This window comes from Phyllostomus discolor, chromosome 8 (genome assembly GCF_004126475.2).
Source record: "Phyllostomus discolor isolate MPI-MPIP mPhyDis1 chromosome 8, mPhyDis1.pri.v3, whole genome shotgun sequence".
NCBI classification, from domain to species: Eukaryota; Metazoa; Chordata; class Mammalia; order Chiroptera; family Phyllostomidae; genus Phyllostomus; species Phyllostomus discolor.
This window is the reverse complement of record NC_040910.2, coordinates 48,329,966-48,357,648: the sequence shown is the minus strand read 5'-3', so window position 1 is coordinate 48,357,648 and position 27,683 is coordinate 48,329,966. Positions and strand designations below refer to the sequence as shown.

Below are 27,683 nucleotides of genomic sequence, written 5' to 3'. Positions count from 1 at the left end.
GTGCAAGGCCTGGGGTTCACTGAAGCCAGCTGTTGCTTGTTTGATAGGATTTAGGAAGTTGTAAAGCATGAGCCAAGACCAGCCATTCATATGGAAAAGCAGCTTGGGTGGGCCTGTAAACTGGGTGGGGTGGAGTCTCTGGAGATCTCCAAGGCAGGTGAAACAGTGTTAGCCAGGTTGATGGAGTCTCAGATATGGCACCAGCTTACCAGCTCTGTAGGGAGAGGGTTTAGAATATGACAATGGCTTCTGCTTGCCCTGATGCCAGACACTTCAGTTACTTCCTATATATAACTGATGCCATTCAAGCTGCTACCCTGGTGCTGGAGCTCAGAGGGAGTGAGTCTGAATTGGTGAGTTGGAGATTCCCAGGTGAAGCCAAGATGTGAATCTAGGCTTGCTGCTGGTAATCCTGAGCCTTTGGCCTCTTTGCAAGAGGTAAGGGGGTATGTGGCTCACTGAGTCTGGTTGTTGCTTGTTTGAGAAGATTTAGAAAGTTGTGAAGCATGAGCCAAGACCAGTCATTCATATGGAAAAGTGACAGTTAACAGTTCAGGTGAGCCTGGAAGTTGGGTAGGACAGAGTCTCAGGGGATCTCCAACTCAGGGCAAACAGTGTTAGCTAGGCTGATAGAGTCTCAGACATGGCACCTGCCTGCCAGCTCTGTGGCTCTTTGTGGGGAGGCTCAGAAAAGGAACAGTGGCCTCTGCCCACCTTTCTGTCTAGGAGAATGCTGCCCCCCAGCTCCTTCCTTGATGCCAGACACTTCACTTCCTCTTTGTATGCTGCTAGTACCCTTCAAGCTACTACCCTGGTGATGGAGCTCAGAGGGAGTGAGTCTGAGTAAGTCTGTGTGTGGGTTCTTCAAGGTAAAGTGCTTGAGACTCCAGGAGTTCTTTCTACTGACTCAATCCCTGGTGGGCTTTTTTAGCCAGCAGTTATAGGGACTTACCTTCCTGGCATTGGAACCCTGGCCTGGAGGGACTGGTATGGGGCTTGGACTCCTTGCTTCTAAGACATCCCTCCCAAATTTTTATCCACCACACATGCATGTAGAACCAGTCCATTCTGTGTCTCTGCCCCTCCTACCAGTCTGATGAGTGTGGTTTCTTTAATTCCATAGTTGTCAGACTTCCATTCAACTCAATTTCTGATGGTTCTGAGTGATGGCTGTTCTGTATCTTAGTGGTAATTTTGATGTGGTTGTGCAAGAAGGTGAGCCGTGTTTACCTAGGATGCCATCTTGACTAGAAATTCAAAAGACTTCTTCTTGACCTAAAATTCACTTTGGATCATTCCAATGGATCCCTGGAATGTCTTGGGGATTTGTTCTTTCTTCTAATTAAGAAGAAATTTTGAACTAGTTAGGTGTATTTAATGTGCTTAAAGTACATGGAAAGCTTTGTCAAATAAAGAAATAATAATTATGGATAAAAAGTTGTGGTCAAGATGGAGACATAGATAAACATGTCTGCCTCTGCACAAAACTATAGCAAGAAATACAGGTACACCACAAAATAAATATCACCCAGAATTGTCAGAAAATCAAGCTGTGTGGAAGTCTGACAGCCAAGAATCTAAAGAAGCCACATTCATCCAGGTGGGTAAGAAGGGCAGAGACACAGAGAGGCACAGAGAGGGGTGGAGATGGGAATGAGAGTCCCACATCAACATGTGGTAGATAAAAAGTGAGAGTGATACCTTGGGAGCTAGGGATCACAGTTCCAGTACAGACCAAGCAGCCCAGAGTCCCAGCACCAGAAAGATAAGTCACCATAAATTCTGACTGTGAAACCAGTGAAGGTTGGGGTAGCAGAAGAAACTACATCCTCTTAAAGGGCTCACGATGTACCTAGGACTCATGTAGAGCCACCCCATCTGGGATTCAGCACCAGGCAATAGCTGGAAGAGCACCAGTGGCATATAAGGAGAAAGTTAAGTGCATGTGGGGGACAGCTTCCTTCCAGGCAAAACTCCAGATCCAGGCAGCAGCATTGTCTCCTCTGCAAGCCTTCCCCTATACAGAGCACCAGAGTGGTGACAAGGGATTCTTCACCCTGGTGATTATCTAAGGCTCTGTCTGCTCATACAACTTAACAAGTGCACTAAGACAGTGATTCAAAACAGCTCTACCTAATACACAGAAACAGACACAGAGAGGCCACCAAAATGAGTAGACAAAGAGAGATGGCCTAAATTAAACAGAACAAAATTCCAGAAAAATAACTAAATGAAATGGAGATAAGAAACCTATCAGATGCCCAGTTCAAAGCACTGGTTACCAGGATGTTCCAGGAACTCATTGGGTACTTCAATGACGTAACGATGACTCAGGCAGAAATGAGGTTTGTGTTAAGTGAAATAAAGAAAAATCTACAAGGAACTAACAGTGGAGAGGATGAAGTTGAGAATCAAATCAACAATTTGGAACACAAGGAAGGAAAAAACATTCAATCAGAACAGGAGGGAAAAAAAGAATTAAGAAAAAAGTGAGAATAGGCTTAAGAACCTCTGGGACATCTTCAAACATACTAACATCTGAATCATAGTGGTGCCAGAAGGAGAAGAGGAAGAGCACAAAATTGAAAACTTACTTGAAAAAATAATGAAAGAAAACTTCCCTAATTTGGTGAAAGAAATAGACATACAGGTCCAGGAAGCACAGAGAGGCCCAAACAAGATGGACCCAAAGAGGATAATACCAAGACACATCATAATTAAAATGCCAAAGGTTAAAGATAAAGAGAGAATCTGAGAAGCAGCAAGAGAAAAGCAGACAATTACCTACAAAGGAGTTCCTATAAGACTGTCAGCTGATTTCTCAAAAGAAACTTTGCAGGCTAGAAGGAACTGGCAAGAAGTATTCCAAGTGATGGAAAGCGAGGACCTACTTTATCTGGAAAAGCTATTATTTAGAATTGTAAGACAGATAAAGTGCTTCCCAGACAAGGTAAAACTAAAGGAGTTCATTATCAGCAAACCACTATTATATGAAATGCTAAGAGGAATTATATAAGAAAAAGAAGATCAAAATGATGAACATTAAAATGGCAATAAATTCACAACTATCAATAATTGAATCCAAATAGAAATCTAAACAAACAAGTGGAACAGGAGCAGAATTATAGATATGGAGATCATTTGGAGGGTTATCAGTTGGGAGGCAGATGGGAGAAAGTGAAGGGAAAGGTGCAGGGGTTTAGAAGCACAAATTAGTGGGTACAAAATGGACAGAGGATGTTAAGAACAGTATAGGTAATGGAGTAGCCAAATAACTTATATGCATGACCCATGGACATGAACTAAGGGGGGGATTGCTGGAGGGAACTGGAGGTACTGGGTGGAGGGGGGGAAATTGGGACAACTATAATAGCATAATCAATGAAATATAATTTCAAAAAGGAAATAAGTATGTTCTATTTTTATATACATATTTTATTATTAAAATAGATGTTCTAAAGATTATATAAAAATCTCCAAGGGAGGGAGATGCAAGATGGTGGAGGAGTGAGTGGAAGGTACACTAACTTCCTCCCAGGACCAATCTAGAATTATAACTAAATTATGGAGAAATCACCCAGAACAAACAACTGAATAATAGTGAGAGGGAAGCCTTATAACCATGGACAGACAGAATAATCAGCTTCAGCACAATGTGACTGGTAGGGAGTCAGGTGGAGACAGAAAGGGCTGGCTGGGTGCCCACAGGTGGCAGCTGAAGTGCCAGAGGGATATTTAAATGGCTGATTGGATCCCCCTAAGAAGTGTAGAGGCTAAACGCTAAGCTGGGATCCCCAGCCTAGAGCACCAGAGCCCAAAAAGTACATAGATAACATCCAGTTTCAAAAAATGGCAGGGTTGTTCTCTGCCAAAGATGGATGGCTAGAAACCCAAAGAGCCATTTAAGAGGTCAACACATAAATTTCCATTTGCAGGCACTTACCCTGAGCTCCAGCAAAGGGGGAGTGCAGAATGGACTAGAGACACTTGAGGAGAGACTGGGGACAGAGGCTTTGGAAAAAGAACTGAGAGAGTACCTTCCAGGATTCTGGTGCAGAGTCATATGACAACAGCCATTGTGCTCAGGCAGGCCACTCCCTTCCAAGTGGCTGCAGCCTGAGGGGAAGCAATAGCCCTGCCCCCAGGAGGGACTCTGCTCAGCCCTATGGTGCTTAAGCCTCACTGCTGAGTGCAGAGTGACTAGATTAACAACTGAAGGGGTCAGACATAGGCAGTAGATCCCTGGAAGTCTCAAACAGGCTGCCTAAGGCCAAATGGGGTCACCATCTGACATCACCAGACATGGATCCAAAAGAAAAAACAGAGGTAAATACTAGATGCTACCAAAGACAAAATCCACTGTGGTCTTCTCCATGATTTGTGTTATTTTCTTTCCTACATAGCTTTTTAACATTCATTTCTTGTCCTTCAAGTCTGTGCATATTAAGTCACTAGACTTTATATTATACTTCATTTCAATTCACATATTTTGCCTCTCCCTTCTCTTACCCTGTTTTACGTTCTTCTTTCCTCTTTTTATTTTCATTTTAAACTTTTTTCTCTTGTTACAACTTGTTTCCATTCTGCACTCTTACTATTTCTCTCCCATCCAGCCTTTCAAAACCAATTTTCTTGTCATTAGTCATCTCACATTCTTTTTCCCGCTCTTAAAATATCTGTGTCCTCCCTCCACCTTTAGCAATCTTTGCTCATTGGTTGTAGATAGGGTAGTTGTAGTTGCATTTTTTCAATTTTATCTGTAGATCTTCACTAATTTTGTATGTCAAATCTCACATTTTACTTTTCTCCTCTCCTACTCTTTCTTTTGTCACAAATTTTAATTTTGCCCTATCTTAGCCTGGTTTTTGTTCCTCACTCTTAGGACTCCCCCTCCCTCTATCATCTCAAAATCACTTCCCTTTCCTCTAGACATCTCTTAAGCTTTTCTTTCCTTCTTTTTTCCCTTATTCCCATCCCACCTATATTAATTTTAGCTCATTTGCTGTTGGTAGTGCTGTGATGGATCTTTCTCTCTAATTAGGCTTCTATTTTTTTATTATTTATTTACATTTTATTCCTCATTACTTTATCTCTCTTTCTCTCTCACTTTATTTTAATTTTAATTTCTGCTTAAACCTAGTATTATACACATCCCTTCTCTTACTCCATTCTGCTTTCCTCATTCCCTTTTTAATTTATGATGTAAATTTTACTTTCTCTCTTTGCATTGCTCTGATTCCCTACTCTTATTAGCACTCCTCCCTCTACCCTCTCAAAATCATTTTTCTTTCAGTAGATCATCTCATATTCGCTCTCCTTTCTTATAATAGTCTTAATCTTTTTACACCCTTATTAATACTGGTTCATTTGCTGTTGATAGTGAGATTGTGGGTGGGAGTTATTTTTGCAGGTATAGGTTTGTTTCCTGGGTTTTGTGATTTTGTTCTGGCAGTACCTGTACAACAGCATACAAGACATGGTGGGTGGAGTGACCCTCATTCAATCAGCTGGAGGGAAGGACCCACCAAAGAATGACCCAACAACAATAAAAGAAAAAAAAAACAGTTATATCCAGAAGGCCAACATAAACAACATAAAGAACATCCCAAGAGCATCAAGTTCAGAATATCAAGGAGACTGCGCCACTGAATCACACAGGTCTCCTACAATAAAAATTCACACCACAAAAACAAGGAGTCAAAATAGATCAATTTAAGAAGCAGAAGCAAACAAGAAGAGTCTCCCCCGAAATGGGAAGACAAAGAAACAACCCCCAATCAAAAGGAAAGGAGGAATCCCCCAAAAGAGTGCTAAATGAAATCAAGGTAGGTAAACTATCAGATATTGAGTCCAAAACCATGGTTATAAGGAAGCTCAATGAGCTCAGAGAGAATTGCAAAAAACTACAGGGAAACTACAAGGAACTTACTGAAAAGTACATCAGCATGAAAAGGACATAGAAAGTATCAACAACATCCAGGAGGAAATGAATAATACAATTTCTGAATTGAAGAACACAGTAGAAGGAATCAAGAGCAGGCTAAATGAAGCAGAGGATCGAATCAGTGAGCTGGAGAACAAGGTAGAAAAAAATTTCCAGAAAGAGCAAGAAAAGGAAAAAAGACTCAAAAAGAACAAAGAAAGGTTAGAGGAACTGCAGGAAACCTTGAAACATAATAATATCAACATAATAGGGATATCAGAAAAAGAAGAGGAGCAAGGGATAGAAAACCTGTTTAAAAACTAATGATCAAATACTCCCCTAATCAGATGACAGAGAAAGTCACACTAGTCCAGGAATCACAAAGGGTCCCAATCAAGATGGACCCAAAGAGGCCCATTCCAAGACACACCATAATTAAAATGGCAAAATTCAAAGACAAAGAGAGAATCTTAAAGGCAGCAAGGGAGAAACAGGAAGGAACATAAAAGGGAGCTCTGAGAAGGCTAGCAGCTGACTTCCCAACAGAAACACTACAAGCCAGAAGGGAATGGAAAGAAATATCCAAGGAATAAAAAGCAAAGGCCTGCAACCAAAACTACTCTACCCAGGAAGGCTCTCATTTAAATTGGAAGATAAGCCCTGGCTGGTGTGGCTCAGTGGATTGAATGCCAGCCTGTGAACCAAAGCATTGACAGTTCAATTACCAGTCAGGGCACATTTCTTGATTGTGGGCCAGTTCCCCAGTGGGGGAAGCTCAAGGGGCCACCACACATTGATGTTTCTCTCCTTCTCTTTCTCTCCCCCTTCCACTCTCAAAATAAAGAAATAAAATCTTTTTTTTTTAAAGAAGGAGTTGCCCAATTAACTTCTTTTTTTTTAAGATTATTTATTTATTTATTTATTTAGAGAGGGAAGGGAGGGAAAGAGACAGACAGACAGACAGACAGACACAGACAGACATCAATGTGCAGTTGCTGGGGGTTATGGCCTGCAACCCAGGAATGTACCCTGGCTGGGAATCGAACCTGGGACACTTTGGTTCCCAGCCCGCACTCAATCCACTGAGCTACGCCAGCCAGGGAGAAATAAAATCTTTTGAAAAAAGAGATACACAGAAGGACACTTCATAACACTCAAGGGACAAATCCATCAAGAAGACATAAACATTGTAAATATATATGCAGTGAGAATTACAAAAAAACTACAGGGAAGTTACATGGAACTTACTGTGAACTACACCATCATGAAAAACATAGGAGCACTTAACATAAGAGCACCCAAATATGTAAGGAAAATCTTGGAAGACTTCAAGAAACATGGACAGCAACACACTCACAGTAGGGGATTTTAACACCCCTCTGTCAACAATGGATATATCTTCCAAATAAAATATCAACAAGGATACTGTGGCATTGAAGAAAGTCCTAGATCAAATGGACTTAACTGATGTATATATAGAGCCTTCCATCCCAAAGAAGCAAAATATACTTTCTTTTCAAATGCACATGGGACATTTTCAAAGACAGACCACGTAATAGGACACAAAACACACCTCAAAAAATCCAAGAAAATTGAAATCTTATTAAGCATTTTCTCAGACCACAAGGGCTTAAAACTAGAAAATAACCTCAAGGGGAAAAAACTCAAAAATATTCAAATTCATGGAGACTGAATAGCATGGTATTAAATAATGAATGGGTTAATAATGAGATCAAGGAAGAAATCAAAAAGTTCCTGGAAACAAGCCCTGGCTGGCATAGCTCAGTGGATTGAGCTCGGGCTGTGAACCAAAGTGTCGCAGGTTCGATTCCCAGTCAGGGCACATGCCTGGATTGCAGGCCACAGCCCCAGCAACCGGACATTGATGTTTCTCTCTCTCTCTCTCTCTCTCTCTCTCTCTCTCTTTCTCCCTCCCTTCCCTCTCTAAAAATAAATAAATAAAATCTAAAAAAAAAAGTTCCTAGAAACAAATGAAAATGAACATACAGAAGTCCAAAACCTATGGGACACAGTAAAGACAGTCCTGAGAGGGAGGTTCATAGCAATATAGGCTTACCTTAAAAAGATAGAAACATTTCAAATAAACAATATAACCCTCCATCTACAAAAAGTGGAGGATCAACAATAAACAAAGCCCAGGACAAGTAGAAGGAAGGAAATAATAAAGATCAGAGCAGAATTAAAAGACATAGAGACTAAGAGAACAATTCAAAGGATCAATAAATCCAGGAGCTGGTACTTTGAAAAGATAAACAAAATCAACATGCCTTTAACCAGACTCACCAAGAGAAAAAGAGAGAGGGCCCAAATAAATAACATCAGAAATGAAAGAGGAGAAATCACAGAAATACAAAGGATTGTAAGAAATTACTAGGAGCAACTATATGCGAAGAAATTTGAAAACCTGGGTGAAATGGACAAATTTCTAGAAACATATAATCTTCCAAAATTGAATCAAGAAGAAGCAGAAAGCCTGGAAAACAGGCTTTCCATAGATGGAAAACAGCTAGTGAAGTTGAGGCAGGAGTAAAATAACAAAAAAACAAAAAACAAAAACAAACAAACAAACAAAAACGTCCTGGCACACAAAAGCCCTGGACTAGATGGTTTCACAGGAGAATTTTACAAAACATTTAAGGAAGAGCTAACCCCTAACGTTCTCAAACTATTCCAAAAAATCCAAGAAGAGGGAAAACATCGAAACTCTTTTTGAGGCCAACATCATCCTAATTCCAATACCAGATAAAGACACAACAAAGAAAAAATAAACTACAGGCTAATATCACTAATGAACATAGACACTAAGATTTTCAACAAAATATTGGCAAACTGCATCCAACAATACATTAAAAAGATCATACAACATGATTAAGTGGGATTCATCCCAGGGATGCAAAGATGATGCAATATTCACAAATCAATAAGGGTAATACATCACATAAACAAAAGGAAAGACAAAAATCACATGATCATATCAACAGATGCAGAAAAAACATTAGATAAGGTACAACACCCATTTATTATAAAAACACTCAGCAAAGTGGGAGTAAAGGAAGCATACCTCAACATAATAAAGGCCATATATGAGAAACCTACAATCAATAGCATACTCAACGGGCAAAAACTAAAAGCTTTCCCACTAAAATCAGGAACAAGACAAGGGTGTCCACTTTCACTACTTCTATTCAACATAGTATTGGAAGTTGTAGCCACAGAAATCAGACAAGAAAAAAAAGACATCCCAATTGGAAAGGAGGAAGTAAAACTGTCATTGTTTGCAGATGACATGATAGTGTACATAGAAAACTATATAGAGTCCACCAAAAAACTATTCGATATTCGACCTAATAAGTGAATTTGGCAAAAAGGCAGGATACAAAGTCAATTTTCAGAAATCAAAGGCATTTTTGCACACCAACAATGAAATATCAGGAACAGAAATTAGGGGGGGAAATCCCATTTGCTATAGCAACAAGAAAAATAAACTATCTAGGAACATGCCTGACCAAGGAGGTAAAAAACCTGTACTCAGAAAACTACAGGACCTTAAGAGAGAAATTAAGGAAGACACAGACTTCTGGCCAAGATGGAGGCATAGGTGGACGCACCGTACCTCCATGCACAACCAAGATTGGAACAACAACAATTTAGAGGCAGAATAACACCCAGAACTGACAGAAAATTTATCTGAATGGAAGTCAGACAGTCAAGAAGTTGAAATACATCCGTTCATCCAGACTGGTAGGAGGGGTGGAGACAAGCAACTGGGTGTGGGTCACGGTGCAGAGAACAGTGAGAATTGGGCTCATAAGGCAACCAGGAGTGCATAAGGCATCTGGGGCATGCAAGATCGCAGCAGGTAGACCCTGAGTATGCAAGTGGCAGCTGGCAGACCCAGTAAGGTGGCGACTGTGGAGCAGGGCAGCATGCACAACCCAGGATCCCAGGGAAGGGACTGAGGTCCCACAGAGAATGGAGCTACCGCCATTGTTCCCTCTCGACCCCGCCCTCACACACAACGTCACAATCTAGCGACTGGGGTGCCCAGCCCTGGTGAACACCTAAGGCTCCGCCCCTCACCATAACAGGAGCGACCAGACCAAAAAAAAAAAAAAAAGAGAGAGAGAGAGAGAAATGGCTCAATTAGAAGAACAAATCAGTGCCCCAGAACTCATCCTTTTGAGTGATCAAGAAATAGCTAACCTATCAGATGCACAGTTCAAAACACTGGTGATCAGGAAGCTCACAGAATTGGTTGATTTTGGTTACAAATTAGATGAAAAAAATGCAGGTTACCATAAAAGAAATGAAGGAAAATGCACAGGGAACCGATAGTTATGGGAAGGAAACTGGGACTCAAAACAATAGAGTGGACCAGAAGGAAGAAAGAAACAACCAAACAGGAAAGAATGAAGAAATAAGAATTAAAAAAAACGAGAAGCTTAGGAACCTCCAGGACATCTTTAAACATTCCAACATCCAAATTATAGGGGTACCAGAAGGGGAAGAGGTAAAGCAACAGATTGAGAACGTATTTGAACAAATAATAAAGGAGAACTTCACCATTCTGGCAAAGGAAATAGGCTTCCAGGAAGTCCAGGAAGCTCAGAGAGTCCCAAAGAAGTTGGACCCAAGAAGAAACACACCAAGGCACATCATAATTACATGCTTCTAGGATTACCATTAGCCAAGGTAAAAATGAAGGAGAGAATCCTAGAAGCAGCAAGAGATAAGGGGACAGTAACCTACAAAGGAGTTCCCATCAGACTGTCAGCTGATTTCTCAAAAGAGACCTTACAGGCAAGAAGGGGCTGGAAAGAAGTATTCCAAGTGATGAAAGACAAGGACCTATATCCCAGATTATCCAGCAAAGCTTTCATTTAGAATGGAAGGGCAGATAAAGTGCTTCTCAGATAAGGTCAAGTTAAAGGAGTTCATCATCACCAAGCCCTTATTTTATGAAATGTTAAAGGGAATTATATAAGAAAAGAAGATTTAAAAAAACATGTATAGTAAAGGGACAGCGAACTCACAATTATTAACAACCACACCTAAAGCAAAACCAAAAGAAACTAAGCAAACAACTAGAACAGGAACAGAACCACAGAAATGGAGATCACATGGAGGGTTAGCAACAGGGGAATGGGAGGAGGAGAGAGGGGGAAAAGGTACAGAGAATAAGTAGCATAGATTGTAGGTAGAAAATAGACGGGGGAGGGTAAGAATAGTATGAGAAATGTAGAAGCTAGAGAACTTATAATTATGACACATGGACATGAACTAAAGGGGGGAAAGTGGGTGGGAGAGGGTGTACAGAGTGGAGGGGAGTGAAGGGGGAAATGGGACAACTGTAACAGCATAATCAATAAAATATATTTTTTAAAAAAGGAAGACACAAATGGAAGCATATACCATGTTCATGGATTGGACAAGTTAACATCACCAAAATGTCCGTACTACCTAAAGCAATTTATAGATTCAACACAATCCTTATTAAAATACCAATGACCACACTGACTGGTGTGGCTCAGTGGATTGAGTGCCAGCCTGCAAACCAAGGGGTCACTGGTTTGACTCCCAGTCAGGGTGCATGCCTGGGTTGTGGGCTGCTGGGTCACCAGTGGGGGCCATGCAGGCGGTGGCCACACACTGATGTTTCTCTCCCTCTCTTTCTCCCTCCCTACCTCTTGCTCTAAAAATAAATAAAGAAAATATTTTTAAAAACACCAATGACCTATTTCACAGATAAAGAACATTTCAAATTCATTTGGAACTGTGAATGACCCTGAAAAGCCTCAGCAATTTTGAGAAAGAAGAAAAAAGTAGGAGGTATCACAATACCTGATATTGAACTATACTACAAGGCCACTGTAATCACAACAGTCTGGTACTGGCAAAAGAACAGACACATAGATCAATGGAACAGAATAGAGAGTCCAGAAATAAACCCATGTCTCTATGGTCAATTAATATTCGACAAAGGGGGCAGAAGCATAAAATGGAGTAAAAGTAGCCTCTTCAACAAATACTACTGGAAGATCTGGACAGCTACATGCAAAAAAATGAAACTTGGCCACCAACTTACACCATACACAAAAATAAATTTAAGGTGCATAAAAGACTTAAATAAAAGTCATGACTTCATAAAAGTCCTAGAAGAGAACGTAGGCAGGAAATTTCCAGATATTCTATGCAGCAATATTTTCACTGATACGTCTTCTAGAGCAAGGGATATAAAAGAAAGAAGAAACAAATGGGACTACATTAAATTGAAAAGCTTCTGCACGACTAAAGAAAACATCAGCAAAATGAAAAGGAAACTAACTGTATGGGAAAATGTATTTGCCAATGATACCTCAGACAAGAGTTTGATCTCCAAAATATATAAAGAACTCATACAACTCCATACCAAGAAGACAAACAATCCAATTAAAATGGGTAAAGGACCTGAACAGACACTTCCCCAATGAAGACATATGGAGGGCCAAGAGACATATGAATGGATGTTCAGCATCACTAGCTATCAGGGAGATGCAAATTAAAACCACAATGAGATAACACTTTACACCAGTCAGAATGGCCATCATAACCAATCAACAAACAACAAGTGCCGGTGAGGTTGTGGAGAAAAGGGAACCCTAGTACACTGTTGGTGGGAATGCAGACTGGTGTAGCCACTGTGGAAAACAGAATGAAATTTACTCAAGAAAATAAACTTCAAGGAGAAGTTACTCATGTAACTTCCTTCTGACCCAGCAATACCACTGCTGGGATTATACCCTAAGAATCCTGAAATACCAATTCAAAAGAACCTATGTACCCCAATGTTCACAGCAGCACAATTTACAATAGCCAAGTGCTGGAAACAGCCTAAGTGCCCATCATTAAATGGGTTGATCAAAAGACTATGGTGAATTTACACAACAGAATACTACACAGCAGAAAGAAAGAACTCCTACTCTTCACAACAGCATGGATGGAACTGGAGAGCATTATGTTAAGTGAAATAAACCAGGCAGTGAAAAACAAATACCATATGATCTCACCTATAAGTGGAACCTAGTCAACGAAACATACAAGCGACCAAAGTAGAACCAGAGACATGGAAATAAAGAACAAATTGACAGTGACAAGAGGGGAGAGAGGAGGAGAATAATGGAGGAAAGAAGGGGAAGGGTCAAGTTAAGAAACATGTATAAAGGACCCATGGACAAAGACAAGGTGGGGGGAAGATTGACTGTGGGATGTGGGAGTGAGTAGGGCAGGGGAGAGCATTGAGGGAAAAATAGAGACAACTGTAATTGAACAACAATAAAAAATTTTGTTAAATCTCCAAGATTCTAGAAAGTTCTGATATACTTTCGTTTGTAATTTTAGTTACCTTAAAATGTTGTTACAAGAAAGCTAATCACATTGTCAATTGTATTATTATCAGATCTGTAACCATATCATTCTAAAGGGTTTTTTTCTCCCCCCATCATTTGAAGATAGCCATTGTTTTACCCTAATGCAATTGAAAAATATATTACGTCTATGGAAAGGTTTATGAAAAAGGCTCTGATATACTCTAAATTACAGGTTTTAAAGCTGGTCATACTTTTGAAGTAAATGAAGATTTACAAAACTCCAAGAAATAGCAGGATCATGGAAATGCTGGCAAGTCATCAGGACAAACAAAAATTATTTATGGGACATAATAAACTGAAGACAATTATGGCTTTTATAACTTTTTGTTGAAAAATATTCCTAACTCAATCTTTTGTTTTTCAGACATAAGAAAACTATTTTTTTCTTTTTTTAAGTTTATTGATTGTGCTATTACAGTTTTCCCATTTTTTCCTCTTCTGCTCTGCACCCCCTACCCTCCAGCATTGCCCTCCTTAGTTCATGTCCATGGGTTGTGCATATAAGTTCTTTGAGTTCTCTGTTTCCTATACCATTCTTAACCTTTCCCCATCTATCTTATGTCTACCAATTATGCTTCTTATTCTCGTATCTTTCCCACCCTATTTGTCCCCTCCCCCTCCACTGAAAACCCTCCATGTGATGTCCATTTATTTCTCTGATTCTGTTCCTGTTCTACTTGTTTGCTTAGAATTTGTTTTTGTTGTTTTTTTAAGGGTCAGTTATTGATAGTTGTGAGTTTGTTGTCATTTTGCTATTCGTAGTTTTTGATCTTCTTCAATTTCTTAGGTAAGTCCCTTTAACATTTCATAGAATAGGGGCTTGGTGATGATGAACGACTTTAACTTGACCTTATCTAGGAAGCATTTTATCTGCACTTCCATTCTACATGATAGCTTTGCTGGACAGAGTAATCTTGGATGTAGGTCCTTGCCTTTTATGACTTTAAATACTTCTTTTCAGCCCCTTCTTGCCTGTAAGGTTTTTTTTGACAAATCAGCTGATAGTCTTATGGGCACTCCTTTGTAGGTAACTGTCTCCTTTCCTCTTGCTGCTTTTAAGATTCTCTCTTTATCTTTAATCTTGGGTAACTTAATGATGATGTGCTTTGGTGTGCTCCTCTTTGCATACAACCTCTTTGGCACTCTTGGGCTTCCTGGAAGTCTATTTCCTTTGCCAGACTGGGGAAGTTCTTCATTATTTGTTCAAACAAATTTTCAATTTCTTGCCATTGTTTTTCTCTTTCTGGCACCCCTATAAGTTGGATATTGGAACATTTAAAGCTGTCCCAGAGGTTCCTAAGCCTCTCTTCATTTTTTTGGAATTCTTCATTATGTTCCAGTTGGATGTTTATTTCTTTCTATTGTTCCAAATCATTGATCTGAGTCTTGGTTTCCTTCCTGTCACTGTTGGTTGCCTGAATATTTTGCTTTATTCCACTTTGGGAAGCCTTCATCTGTTCTTTCATTTTTTGACCAAGCAAAATTAGTTCTGTGAGCATCTTGATTACCAATGTTTTGAATTCCACATCAGAGGGGTTGGCTATCTCCTCAACACTGGGCTTTCTCTGGAGTTTTGCTCTGTTCTTTCATTTGGGCCATATTTCTTTGTTTTGGTGCACATGTTAACTGGTAAGGAGATGAGGCCTTAGGTATTCCCCAGGGCAGGTCAACCCTCTTTGCTGCATCACGGTGCTGTCTGTGCTGTGGGGGAGGGGTCAGAGAAGGAACAATGCAGCTCACCTGCTCATCTCCAGCACACTTTCCAAGGGACTCTTGTGTCAGACTGGGAGTTTCCCCCACCATGGCAACCCCTGCCATAGTCCACAGTCAGCTAGGAGTCTCAATTTCCCATTCAGCCATCCCTGCCCACAGGATCTGCCCTCTTGCCCCAGGTTCTCTCTGTCTGCCCATCTACCTATCTCCCTCCTATGGGTCTTGTTGACTGTTTATTTAATTCCTTGGTTGTCAGAGTTCCATGCAGTTTGATTTTCTGGCACTTCTGGTTATTTATTGTTTTTAGACTGGTTGTTATCCTCCTTTTGGTTGTGTGAGGAAGTGAAGGGTTTCTACCTATGTCTCCATCTTGGCCAGAGAAAACTAATTTTTTTCTTAAAGCTACTTGCTAATTTATACTCTTACAGGATATATTGAGGCATTTATATTTTTCTCCCTACCTGATCCCTCTGGAATTTTGAAACTTTTAATGGATGAGTATTATTATTTCCATGGCAATACGTATATTTGCATAAATCCAGCAGGAATCTGATTTCTACATAACAGGACACATAAAGCCAGTTTCCAATTGTGGTTTTATTAAGCAAGTCTTTGTCTGGTATGTCATGATCAAAAGATCCATGCCTGGACTCTGGATGTCACCAGAAAGCCCTAAGAAATTAAGATTGATTTTCAAAGCCAGTAAGAGCCCATGGCAGAAATGGCCTGGTACCTTGCTTGGTCACATGGTTCGTGGCAGTCTTTCCAGGTAGGGAACGAAGGTTGCTTTCCTGAAAGATGGCATGGAAAGAACCTCAGGATCCTCATGGAAAGAACCTGAGGAATACACCCAAACCTATCAGTATTGCAGGCAAAGCAGATGCAACTGTGTGGCTTTGTTGCTGTGCCCTGAGGGCTGACTGAAGCTCACTCTAAAGGTTCCTTCCGAAATTCCAGCAAAGCAGATTTGAAGGAGACTATATGATCAATTACTCTTCTTGTTGTGTTTATGCAAATAATCAGGCCACATTGAGGCTGGACTTAATGGTCTCTTTGATGAAAATGAGGCTGATTTTAGGGAGAGAAATTGTGTTTCAATGGAAATCACCATGCCTAATTTGTCACCCTCAAACTGAGTTGGATCCTGAATTTTTCTAGTGTTCTTTGAAACTAATGCTTCATTTTTCTTCCGTCCTTTTAATTGGAATTATTGAGAACTACTGATGCAGTGTCAACCATACAGTCAGTGTCACCAGAGACATTTAAACTACAGATAAAGAGGACCTATCAGATCATCATGCTGAATTTCATTCCAGCAAAAACCTTGCATTTGGAAGTCTTCTCATCTGACACTCTTGCAGATTCAGAACTGGTTTATGATTTGCTGTGTTCATTAACTTTTGTGTTCTTTCTGTTTTCATAGAGCGCATACCATGACCTTATTCAATCTAGTTGCTTATTTACACAGTATAGGCCTCCCTTTAGAAGCACATTGGCATCACCACCTCCTGAAATGAGACTCAGTGATTTGGGTGAAGGGACGTGTTGTCAGGACTAAGTGGTTGAATTGCATACAATTCCATATCAAAATGATGATGCTCTGAGGATTCCAGCCTACCTCTACTTTGGAAGAATCAGCTCACAGCCTCTGGGTTTGAATCTCAGATCCCATTCCCGTGTGTCCCTTAGGTCAGCAGGAAGAGACTTCCATACCCTACCTGGCAGGAACACACATGACCCTTGATAGCAGAAAGCAGTCACTGATAAGAGAATTTCCTCCCTTAACACCTCTAAAACATTTTAGGGATGAAAGTCTCTGATGGGGGGAATGAGACAGGATAGGAAGAAGCTATGAAAATTCCTGGGCAAGTAGGATGGGAAACTGAGATAAGAAAATTAAAGAAAGCCAAACAGTTGAAGCAACTTACAGCCAGCTGGTGAATCACGAGACCTTTTCTCCCGTGAGGACATGGTGAGCAAATGGTTTATACCTCTCCTCCCTAACCAGATAACATGTAGCTTGCTGGCCATAAGTCAAAGGTGTCGGGGAAAGGAGATTGTTAATGTAAAAGGAGAGATAACACTTGAACAAAGGGCAAATGCAGAGAGCTTGGGAAGAAGCTGTGTGACTCCCCTTTCAGCACCCCCACCCTTACTCCCAAGAGAAATAGCATGTCAATGCTCCCCCCAGGAATGTTTCACTCATATGAACTTACTTCTGAAAGCTCAAGGGCAGGTGGATGTTAGGGTTTTCACTAGTCACCTTGTCACATTGCTGTCATCTGACATTAATTAAACCACAATTGTATCCGATCCTTGTCTCTACTTTTTGGCTGAGTAGTGACAGGCAGCACGAGTGCCGAACTCCATTGCTCTCTGGTTTCAATTTCTGTCAACTCCACCATGATGGCTTTGGGAACAGGACCATCTGTTTGGGGGAGTCCTGCAGCTTGCCTGGACAGGGAAGCCCTGATCCTGAGTCAATATCTCAAGCAGCTGTCTGGCAATTCTGCTGAGGGAAATGTTTGGTCCCAGGACCTTGGTTCTTCCCATTTCCCCACCTGTCAGGAAGAGATTGGATTTGTGCTCAAAAAGCTTGCCTTTTTCTGTCCTTTGCCCATCTGGTGGTCTACAGACCAAGTCTGGGGTAAATTGACATTGCACTGAGCTTTCCATAACAAATACCTGGTAAGCGTTTTCTCTGAGGAATCAAGGACCCCAATGGGTAGGCTCCTGGTATGTATAACCAGGAGCCCCTGATCACCACTCCAGTACTTTGAACCATCTGGGATTCTGTAAGAATTAATAGGAGCTGCTCAATGATAGGTACGGATGAGTGCAAAGAAAAATCTCAGCTCTCCAGTGTGGGATTTTGTTGGAGCACTCTTCTGGCTTTGCTATATGGATTTTTGGGTATTGTTAGTTTTTCTAGTTGCATACTGCTTTTTAATTGTCTCTTAGTTTTGTTTCTGTTCCCTTCTGTTGTCTCTCTATTGGTATGTTATCTACTGGAAATAAAACTTTTACAAATGAATGTAGAAAGATCAGAGTTAAAACTTACAGATAACATAAAAAACACTACCTCTAGGTATTCACAAAACCTTTTATTCCCTGAGGAGCCACTCTCCAGCCCACACTCTGCTGCCTTAGGTGCCCCTGCCACCTCCCCAATGACTGTGAGGTCCAAGTCCCAGACACCTGTCTAAGGCCAGCAGGGCTGGGGTTCACAGGTTTGCTTGGATCTCCCAAGTCAGAAAGACACACTGGGGTGGGTACCCAGTCCTGAGTCACAAGAGCTCAGGGCCACTCGAGGACCTCTGAACCACCTCCTTCTCTGGGCACTGGGGTGAGTGTATGCACTGGCCTTGAGCCCTGTGAAGGCACCTTGGTCCCAATACTGTTCCCTGAGCTCCCTGAGCACAGGTGTGGGGGCTTGGTCCTGCCAGGGGCCCAGACCCTGCGTCACTATAGCCTGAGAAAGATAGCTGCCTCCCCCCTGTGCCCAATGTGTCTGCCACTGGAGCACCTGATGCTACAGGCACAGAGGGGGTGGTCCGTGCATGGCCTCTCAGGCCATTCCTACCCTCCAAGGGGCCCAAGGCCCAGGGAAGGGCGGTGAACCCTTCTCCCTGGCTGAAAAGTGCTTCTTGTTTCAGCTGCATGTGCACCCAGGAATTCCCAGTTGGCCTTGAACCCTAGCCAGAATACACCCATGATTAAACCACTGCAGGTTCACTACCAAGGAGAGGCTGACCACTGTTTAAGGTCCAGCCCATGATCCAGGTTGGAGCAGGGATGTGGGACTTTGACTGAAAGGGGCTGGAAGGAGCAGCAGCTGCTGGAACCCTGGCTGAAGTGCTTCTGCCAGTAGCTGCCATGGAAAGAGATGGTCCCTCCAGCTGAGAGTCTAGGGAAAATGATGAACATGGTATGAGCAGTACTGGGTGAGTTTCAAAGGTTGTGTAGGAGCTTGCCACAAAAGTATTCATATTCTCTAGCAAACATTCCGAGGCACTCCCTTGGGCCCTCGGAGGACAAAGTTCTCAGCTTTCTGGGAGGAAGATGTAACCCCTTCCTATGGGGGTGGAGACAGGAGCCTAGAGGCTAGGGGTCCCGGCACCACCTCCATAGACCCTCGCCTGCTTGCCACAGGTGAGGTTGGCCTGGCTCAGTGCATTCCACATGAGCAGCATCTCATAGGGCAAGAAGCGGTGCACCAGCAGCAGCTCCCGGTAGAAGCAGGGGTTGAAGGAGGACAAACGTGCCGTGGGAGACCTAACGCCGACAGTGCGGATACCGCTGTGTGAGGCGGGCTTCAGGCCCTCCTGCTGCAGGCACATGCCCAGGAAGACGTCATCGATGGGGAGGAGGTCCAGGGTGCGGGCGGCCCGGGCCACGGCGGCCGCCGTGAAGCGGGACAGCAGGAAGCCACCACCTCCACAGTAGGGCGGGTAGTGCTCCTCCTGTGTCACTATCTTTGGCACATAGTACTTGCTCCAGGGGGCCCGGATGGGGCCCACGTTCTGGATCAGTTGCCCCACAAAGAGGTGGTGGTCAGGGTTGTGGTCCAGCAGGTAAGAGACCATGTTGTCTGTGTGTGCAAAGACATCGTCGTCCCCGTTGAGCACGAAGCTGGCATTGCTGCACCGAGCCTCCTGCCACTGTAGGAAGAGCACCTGCGGGCGAGCGGGCGGACAGGGCACACAGGCTCAAGGCTGGGACCATCAGCCTCGGGTCCCTGTTGGCCACCCCAGCCCACAGAGCACAGCTGAGGCTGCGTCCCCGCTGTCAACCCAGCCTGGGGTAAAGGTCCCACCCTGTGGGGTGACCTGAGCAAAAACCCGCTCCTCTCTGTGCCTCAGTTTCCAAGTTTCCTTTTAGGCCGCATCTCAGGACCTGCCTGCAGGAGCATTGGGGTCCATGAAGATGATATTCTGCACAGTGCCAGGAAGACTGGCATGCCTGCATTTACTGCTATTCCTTCCCAGTGTGCCTGGCCGAGCACTGCTGTCATAGAATTGCTGTGTGGTCATCACCAGACATCCCCCACCCCCGGACTCTGGGCTCCCCCTGGGTGGGGCTGTGTCTCCTACCTGTGCCATGTTCCCGCACCGCTGTGGGCCCAGCGCCTCATACGGGCTAGATTCACGTGTGTCAAGTTGTTACTTACCGCGTGCTTTGGTGTTTTGTGTCAAGGAGGGGGCATGTTGAGGGGTCCTGGCCCTTTGCTCACTTTGGTTTCAGTTTCCTCCATAATAACCTTTGCTGCCCCTTGATGTCTTGAACCCAGACCTGTCTGTGCCTACCAGGAGCAGGAACCTGCACTGGGTGTCTATGCAGATTGCTCCACCCCCCACCCAACCTGGGTGGGTCCTTGGAGCCCCCACTGCCTCCTCTGCATGTGGATTCTCTCTACCTCCCATGGGTTCTTGTCCATCAGAAACGTTTTTGTGGAGTGCCCACTGCACAGAGGGGGCCCCATGGGGGACTCACCAGACAAAAACAGGGTGTGCTCTGTCCAGTACCCCGCATCCCTGCACCCTTGTACCTCATTGCCAATATTATCTGAGTGTCTGGCACTGGTCCAGGTGACTTCTAAATACTATCTCATGCAATCCTTACAGAGGTCCTCAGAGGTGGGTGAGTCCAATTAATAACCAATTTCCCTGTTGAGGAAACTGAGGCACAGAGAGGTGAACATCAAGGGTAGCACAGAGCCTGAACTTGCACCTGGGTTAGCAGGACCCTGCAGCCAGGATGGAACCTCTGGCCAGCCTGCACTTTCTCCCCGCCTCCCCTAGAGCTAAGGCCCTCAGATGCCTTGAGGACATTAGAGGGGGTGGCATGGGGTGCAGGGTCTGCTGGTTCCCTTGGGCCCCTCAGAGGAGATGGTGGTGATCTGGGCACGAAGCTCAGGTGGCCCCGATAAGGTGACTTTCTTTCTGCCAGCCCACCTGCTTGAGTGTGAGGTTGAAGAAGGTGTCGTGGAAGTCCCACTGCAGGATGTCGCCATGAACCCTCGCCTCCAGCGCCAGCAGCTGGTTGACTTTGCGGGCCTCGTGCAGTTCTTGGGCTGTGCCCACCAGAAAGAGACGGCGCAGCCAGCCGCCCCGCACAGCCCGCTCGCGGCCCCAAGTGCGCCGCACCACCTCCCGGCGCTCGTAATTGTGCGGCGACGACTTGATGACCAGCAGCAGGAAGACCGGCTGTGCGCACTTGCTCCGAGGCGCGTCCTGCAGCAGCGGGAAGTCCCGGCAGTGTCTGTGCAGCAGGAAGTCGCGCACGTGCTTTGGCTGCTCAGCGAAGTCTGGCAGCTGGGCCAGGGAAGTGTTGGCACTGCAGGGCGCCGGCGTGGGGAGGGTTGGCTCGGGGAGCCAGATCAGAGCCGCGGGGGTGTCCAGCGGCTCTTTCAGTTCCTGGCAGGGGCAGCACCGGGGTGGTGACAGGTGCAGACTCAGGAGGAGGCAGAGGAGAGTGCAGAGCACCAGAGCCAGGCCCACCTGTGGCAAGGACCTCGGACACCTCATCCTGGACTGCAGGGTTTGCGATTGATCTGAGGAGATCCCCAGGCGGCTCCGGGGAGAGTAGCACTCACTGAAGATCCCGATGGGCCAAGCACTTTTCCTGAGCCACCTGTGGACCCCAACACCTGGTTGCAGCTCGCCATCACTCGGGTTGGTAAAATGTTGAAATTCACCCCCACCTTGTCCCCCACACCCCGCCCGCACCCCAGCCCAGCTGGACTCTGACAGTAGCCCAGGCCCTGCCTGGGATTCCATATTTACAAAGGAAACTGAGGCACGGGAATTCCAACGAGAGCCCCCCAGACTCCGAGTGCCCAGAATTCACCCCTCCCATATCCAACCTGCTCCTCCTCATGTCCCTGCCTCAGAGATGGCCCAGGAGCCTCCCAGGTGGAGGCAGAGATGCCCTTTTTATCAGGTGCAAGCTGCTGGGATCCTTCCTCCTCCCCGTCGATACCTGCTGCTCTAGAAAGCTCTGAGCTCTGGCATTCCAATACAACCTTTGCCTCTTCTTCACTATTTTAAATGATCTTTTGACCTGAGCGTGGCCCCTGACCCTTTACAGGCCCAGGCCCAGCATGTATCAGACAAAGCCATCTCCTTTGGTGCCCACCTGCTCCTCCTGGCAAACTCGCCTCCACACCCGCTCCTCTAGGAAGCCCCCTCCCACCCTTCGGAAAAGTCCTGCTTCCCCGTGGGCACCTCCAGCCCCATCCCCTGATCTGGCTCAGTCCTGATCCTGTGGGGTGACCGTGTCTGGAGTTGTCTCCCCAAACCTGGGGTCCTGGCATCTCCCAGCATGAGGCAGACACGTGGGGAGAGCAGGGAGTGTTTGAATGAGTAAATTTATGAGTAAAAGATTAAATTGACTCAATTTATGTCTGGCAAACCCTTATTCAAACTCAAAATCCCCAGCTCTAATGTCTCCTCTTCCTGAGAGTTTTCCTCCTCTTCTGGGCACAGTCCTAGGTCTCCCTTGTAAGTCCCTTTCCCAGCTTCCCTGGACCACCTCAGCGCCTTTTTGCCTGGTAAGGTGGTGTCTGTGCTGTTTTCCTAAATTTGAGGATCTCTTTTCCAGTGTGTCGGGGAAGTTCTGGATTGGACCCAAGATAGGACTTGCTATTCAGCAAACACTTATTGGCTTATCCCTGAGGGATGCAGCCTCCGGAGCCCAAACCCCGGGTTTGAACACCGACTCCATCACGTCCTGGCTGTGTGCCTTCCACACCCCGGATCTCAGTCTCCTCGGCTGTAAAAGGGGCGTCTGAGCAATCCCCAGCTCACGGGGCTGTGCACGTGTGAAGGGACCTCTCCAGGACAGACACCTAAGTGGGCATTCAATGTCTGTTTGTTGAATGAATACATGAACCTCAGCACTTACCTCAGCCTTCCTCAGGAGATCCGTGCTGGTCTGGGGTCTCCTCGTTGTCCCCACTGGCACCTGGAACAGTGTGGGGCATTTAGGGCATTTTGGTGGTCCTGCACAAGATGCTTCCACTTCTACATGAGGAAACTGAGGCTTAGAGGTGAGATCTGGCTCCCTTTCCAGGCTCATAACATATGCCCACATCCTAGCTCCAGCTCTGGGGACCCTTTGACCCAGTGCCTCCAGCTTGCCAACTCACTGAACCTAGTTTCCAAATCAGAAAAACAAAAGCCAGTATCCCCTGTCCGAGCAGTTAGGAGAGGGCTGATGCCCTTGAAGCAGCCATAGTGCTGCCTGGGGAAGGACATCTTGACCTGGCTCCTGATCATCCTGGGACCCCTGGGCTTCGGCATCCTGCCTGCAAAGTGAGACGGTGCCAGCCGCCAACTCAGGGTTGGCCCCAGCAGGTGCTGAATATCAGTGGTGCTGGGGTCATCATTGCCATCCCCTGAGTTTTGGGCAGGGCTGTGGAATACTCCGAGGCTGCCAAAAGGAGAGGGGAAGGGTGGGGGTGACAGAGCATCTGGAAGAACCCTATTTGTGTGCACAACAACCTGCGTCCTGGGAAAGGCTAGACGACCAATGGCCTTTTCTCCAAGTCAGCCCTTTGCGAAGTGCCAGCAATGACAATGTTAATATCATCATCAGCCACCGTTATCACCCGTACACTCATGACCGCGCTGAACATCAGGTCTGCGCCATGTCCCGCTCTGGGTTCTGGCGCACAGACAACTTGATGAGAGGACTCCTGCGCTCAGGGGCTGACGTGCTGACGGGCGGCAGAGAGGCAGTGAACCAGACAATATCCTGGAGACTCGGCAGTGGAACTCGGGCACTTGCAGGAGAGGGTTTGACCCCTTGCCCATGGAGGAGTCCCTGTGCCTCTCACTCAGCATCTGGGGGTGGCTGGGTTCCAGGGTGAGCTGGGCACAGAGAGGGGGCCCACCTAGCAGAGCTGACACAGCCAGCTGAGGTCAAGGAGAGTTGGCAGGATTTGTGCCTTGACCTGCTGAATCTGAGCGTGATCTCTCACCATCAAGTACCAGTTTGGCCTCCTAGTAGTGATGGGCTGGTCCCTATTTACAAGGAGCATGAGGAGCTTTTGTAAACAGATAAAAAAGAAGGAAAGCCCAGTAAAGACAAAGCTTTAGATAGGTGTATTACGCAAGTATGAAGGTGGATTTATGCAAACATTCACCCAATGAACATATGGGTGCTGAAGAAAGGTGACTCACCATTTGAACCCCTGGAACCTCTCTTTGTAGTCCCAGGGCTCATCACAAATGACTCACTGGATGAGCCTGTCCTCCCCTAGAGCAGAATCTCCCCTTCCTAGGACCGGTCCAGGAAGGAATCTGAGGCTGGACTGAGGTTTCTGCTTAAATGCCAGCCCTGCCCCAGCTCAACCTCAAAGGGTATCTCTGGGGTCCTCTAGATCGGACCAAGTTCCTCTAGAGCCACCTCTCCCTCCTTTCCATGATGGGGGTCCACCAGATCCTAAGCAACCCAAACACTCACCCCCAGACATGGTCCAGTCTGCACCTCCTTTGTTTCTCTCCTCTGTCGTCTGAAAGGAAAAGTAGTATGATATTAGATTTTATGGCTAGTCCCAGTCCCACCTTTTGGAGGAGTACTTGTGTATTTGAACTTTGTGTTTCGCTTCAGAGTTTGTTTTTCTGTTTTGAAAAGGAGCGGCTCAGTCTCGATCCCATCAGAGTCCATTAGGTCACATTTTAGCTGATTGGTCAACTTACAGCTAGCTATAAGTCACTAATTAATTAGAATTGTTTTGCCAAAGGTCTAGAAAATAGAATAAGATCTCTTATGTGTTTAGCTTTCATGGTGTACCTCATAAGGATTCTACTCAGAAAGGATTTAAACTGATGTTTTAAAGAGAAGGAAATGATCTCACACCCATGCCCCACCCCACCTCTGTACCAGCCCCCGAAGCCCTGGAAAAATAAGGCAATTAATGCTAATCCCCAAACTCTGTGCTGGTTGCCAAAGTAGCAGGGGAGACTTTCTTTTCAATGGGAAAGAAAGAAAATGGTACTTTTAAAAAAAGATTTTATTTATTTATTTTCATTGAGTGGGTGAAGGAGAGAGAAAGAAGAGACAAACAAAATGTGTGAGAGAAACATCAGTTGGTTGCCTGTGGCACACCCCCAGATGGAGACCTGGACTGCAACCCAGGCATGTGCCCTGACTGGAATCGAACCAGTGACCTTTTGGTTCACAGGCTGACACTCAACCCACTGCAGCACACCAGCCAGTGTGAAAGAATGGCACTTTTAAACTCAAACCACTTTCGTCTCAAGCCTGATATCTCCCCTGTGCCTCCTCCAGGCTCTTTAAAGTTGTCAAGGACAAAAAAGTAAGAACTATCTCAAATGTTTCTTCAGGATTATATGATCTGGAAAATATTTGATATTAAAGCTGCTTTAAGTTTAATATCTTTTAAAATGATTGCTCTGGTTGGTATGGCTCAGTGGATTGAGCACTCACCTGTGCATCAAAGGTTGCCAGTTTGATTTCCAGTCAGGGCACATACCCAGGTTGTGGGCCAGGTGGGCAACCAATTGATGTTTCTCTCCCTCTCTTTTTCCCTACCTTCTCCTCTCTCTAAAAATAAATAATAAAATCTTTTAAAAAATAAAGTTATTAACATCAAATATATGTTCATTTTGCCAGGGTTTGCAGAAATAAGTTCATTTATTTACCTTTGTTATAAAATGTGTCAATAAAGTGGCTTGGGTAGCAATTGATTTTAAAATCTCATAAAGTTGTTAAAAACTAATAAACAGATATAACTAAAATGAAGAGTTTTTGATAAAAATTTTCAGTAATAATTATGTATATGCCTAAACATAATTTTCAAAGGTCTTTGGTGACTAGGAATTTTGGAGTTTTGCTGGGTTAAATGGTGAAAGTTATAAAATATCTAGATATTTTGAAATAACAGGAAACTGAAATATTAATTGATCCGAGTTTGCCTACCTTGGCTTCTTATTAAAGAGAAGCTAAAAAATGAATTTGTATCTGTTATTGAAGATATCTTGTACTTTATTTGAAGTATGTCTCTTGAAAATGTGAGTGTGTTTGCCAATGAAACAACCTGTTTCTACAAGTTATGTAACATGTTCATAAACGTATCAATCTAAAGAATATTAATTACTTTTAGTTGTCACTAAAAATCAAGACTTCTGAGAATTAAGAATTTTAGTTAAGTTGGAAAGAAATTGCATGGTTTGGTAATAAAAGTTGTAAGGAAGGGATCCCCAGTCTCGGATCATGGCCCGGGACTGGTCTGTGACCTTTTTGCGACCAGGCAGTGAGCAAAGCTCACCTGAACTCCACCCCCTGTCTCCACCCCCTTCCATGGAAAAATTGTCTTCCACAAAACCGGTCCATGCTGCCAGAAAGGTTGGGGACTGCTGGAATAAGGTATAAAAATACTTGTTGAAAAAAAGGAAAACATAATTTGTTCTGAAGTTACCTCTTTCTGAGTGAGTTAAAGAGAAGCAAACTAAAGAAGACCCAGTAGTAGAGGGTCTGTGTAAGTTGAAGGTTTGTGAAGAGAGATCTTGAGAGGAAATTATATAAGTAATCAGAATAATAAATCTATTTAGATGAATGGATCTAAGTATCAGAGGCAAGCTAATACAGAATTTGTTTGGTTCTTTCTCAGCCTGTTAAAAGGGAAAATGTTTTTACTGTATCTGTCTAGAAAGCAAAGATTCTTTATATTTAAGAAAGTATCTATGTGTTATATTGTGTTAATCAGCTACTTGATTACTCAAAAACTCATATTCTTTATTGTAAGAAATAAATTTTGCTAGCCTGTATTCATGTTTGATACCGTGTCACCTTGGGTAAATAAATAATTTAACATTGTTTCATAATGATATATAATCTTTTGGTCAAGTATATTTTATAACCTCCTCAGTGCTTAAATTTTAAAGAATTTTAAAAAGTTATATTTTATTGATTATGCTATTACAGTAGTCCCAGTTTTTTCCCCTTTACTCCCCTCTATCAGCGACATAACTAACTCCCTTAGGCAATCCCAACATCCCTGTTCATGTCCACGGGTCATGCATATAGGTTCTTTGACTACTCCATTTCCCTATAGTGTACTTTATATCCCCATAGCTATTGTGTAACTACTTATTTGTACTTCTTAATCCCCTCACCTCTTCACTCATTCCCCCACAACCCCTTCCTGTCTGGCAAACATCAAAACACTCTGTATCAGTAATTCTGTCTCTGTTCTTCATCTTTGCTTATTTTGATTCTTACAATCAATTGTTGATAGATATATATTCATTGCCATTTTATTATTCATAATTTTGATCTCCTTTTTCTTATATAAGTCCATTTAACATTTCATGTAATAATGGTTTGGTGATGATGAACTCCTTTGGTTTTTTCTTGTCCAGGAAGCTCTTTATCCTTTGATTCTAAATGATAGCTTTGCTGGGTAGTGTATTCTTGGCTATAGGTCTCCACTTTTCCTGATGTTGAATATTTCTTACCAATAGCCAGTCCTTTCTAGCCTGCAAAGTTTCTTTTGAGAAATCAGCTGACAGTCTTATGGGAACTCAGCTGTAGGTAACTAACTGCTTTTCTCTTGCTGCCTTTAAGATTCTCTCTTTACCTTTAACCTTTGG

At 43.9% G+C, this 27,683-nt stretch overlaps 1 protein-coding gene across 2 annotated transcripts; it reads right to left on the bottom strand.

Moving 5' to 3' along the window:
• Window positions 1–18,158: 18,158 nt before the first annotated feature.
• On the bottom strand, window positions 18,159–24,587 carry LOC114503731 (N-acetyllactosaminide beta-1,3-N-acetylglucosaminyltransferase 3-like). Of its 2 annotated transcripts, XM_036032546.1 has the most exons (5): window positions 24,532–24,587; window positions 22,969–23,028; window positions 22,290–22,371; window positions 21,018–21,696; window positions 18,159–19,739 (listed from the first exon to the last, which is right to left on the bottom strand). In XM_036032546.1, the coding sequence occupies exons 4-5, from the start codon at window positions 21,588–21,590 to the stop codon at window positions 19,161–19,163; spliced, it is 1,152 nt and encodes a 383-aa protein (XP_035888439.1). In that variant the 5' UTR covers window positions 21,591–21,696; window positions 22,290–22,371; window positions 22,969–23,028; window positions 24,532–24,587; the 3' UTR covers window positions 18,159–19,160. The 2 variants fall into 2 exon arrangements, with proteins under 2 accessions (XP_035888439.1, XP_028377165.1); XM_028521364.2 differs by lacking the exon at window positions 22,290–22,371.
• Window positions 24,588–27,683: the final 3,096 nt, after the last annotated feature.

What these genes read in the sequence shown, in the direction of transcription:
- LOC114503731 (XM_036032546.1), bottom strand. Translation starts at nt 21,590, where the DNA reads ATGAGGTGTCCGAGGTCCTTGCCACAGGTGGGCCTGGCTCTGGTGCTC. An exon ending in TCAACCTCACACTCAAGCAG is followed by an intron (nt 19,740 to 21,017) that starts GTGGGCTGGCAG and finishes GCTCGCCCGCAG; the next exon opens with GTGCTCTTCCTACAGTGGCA.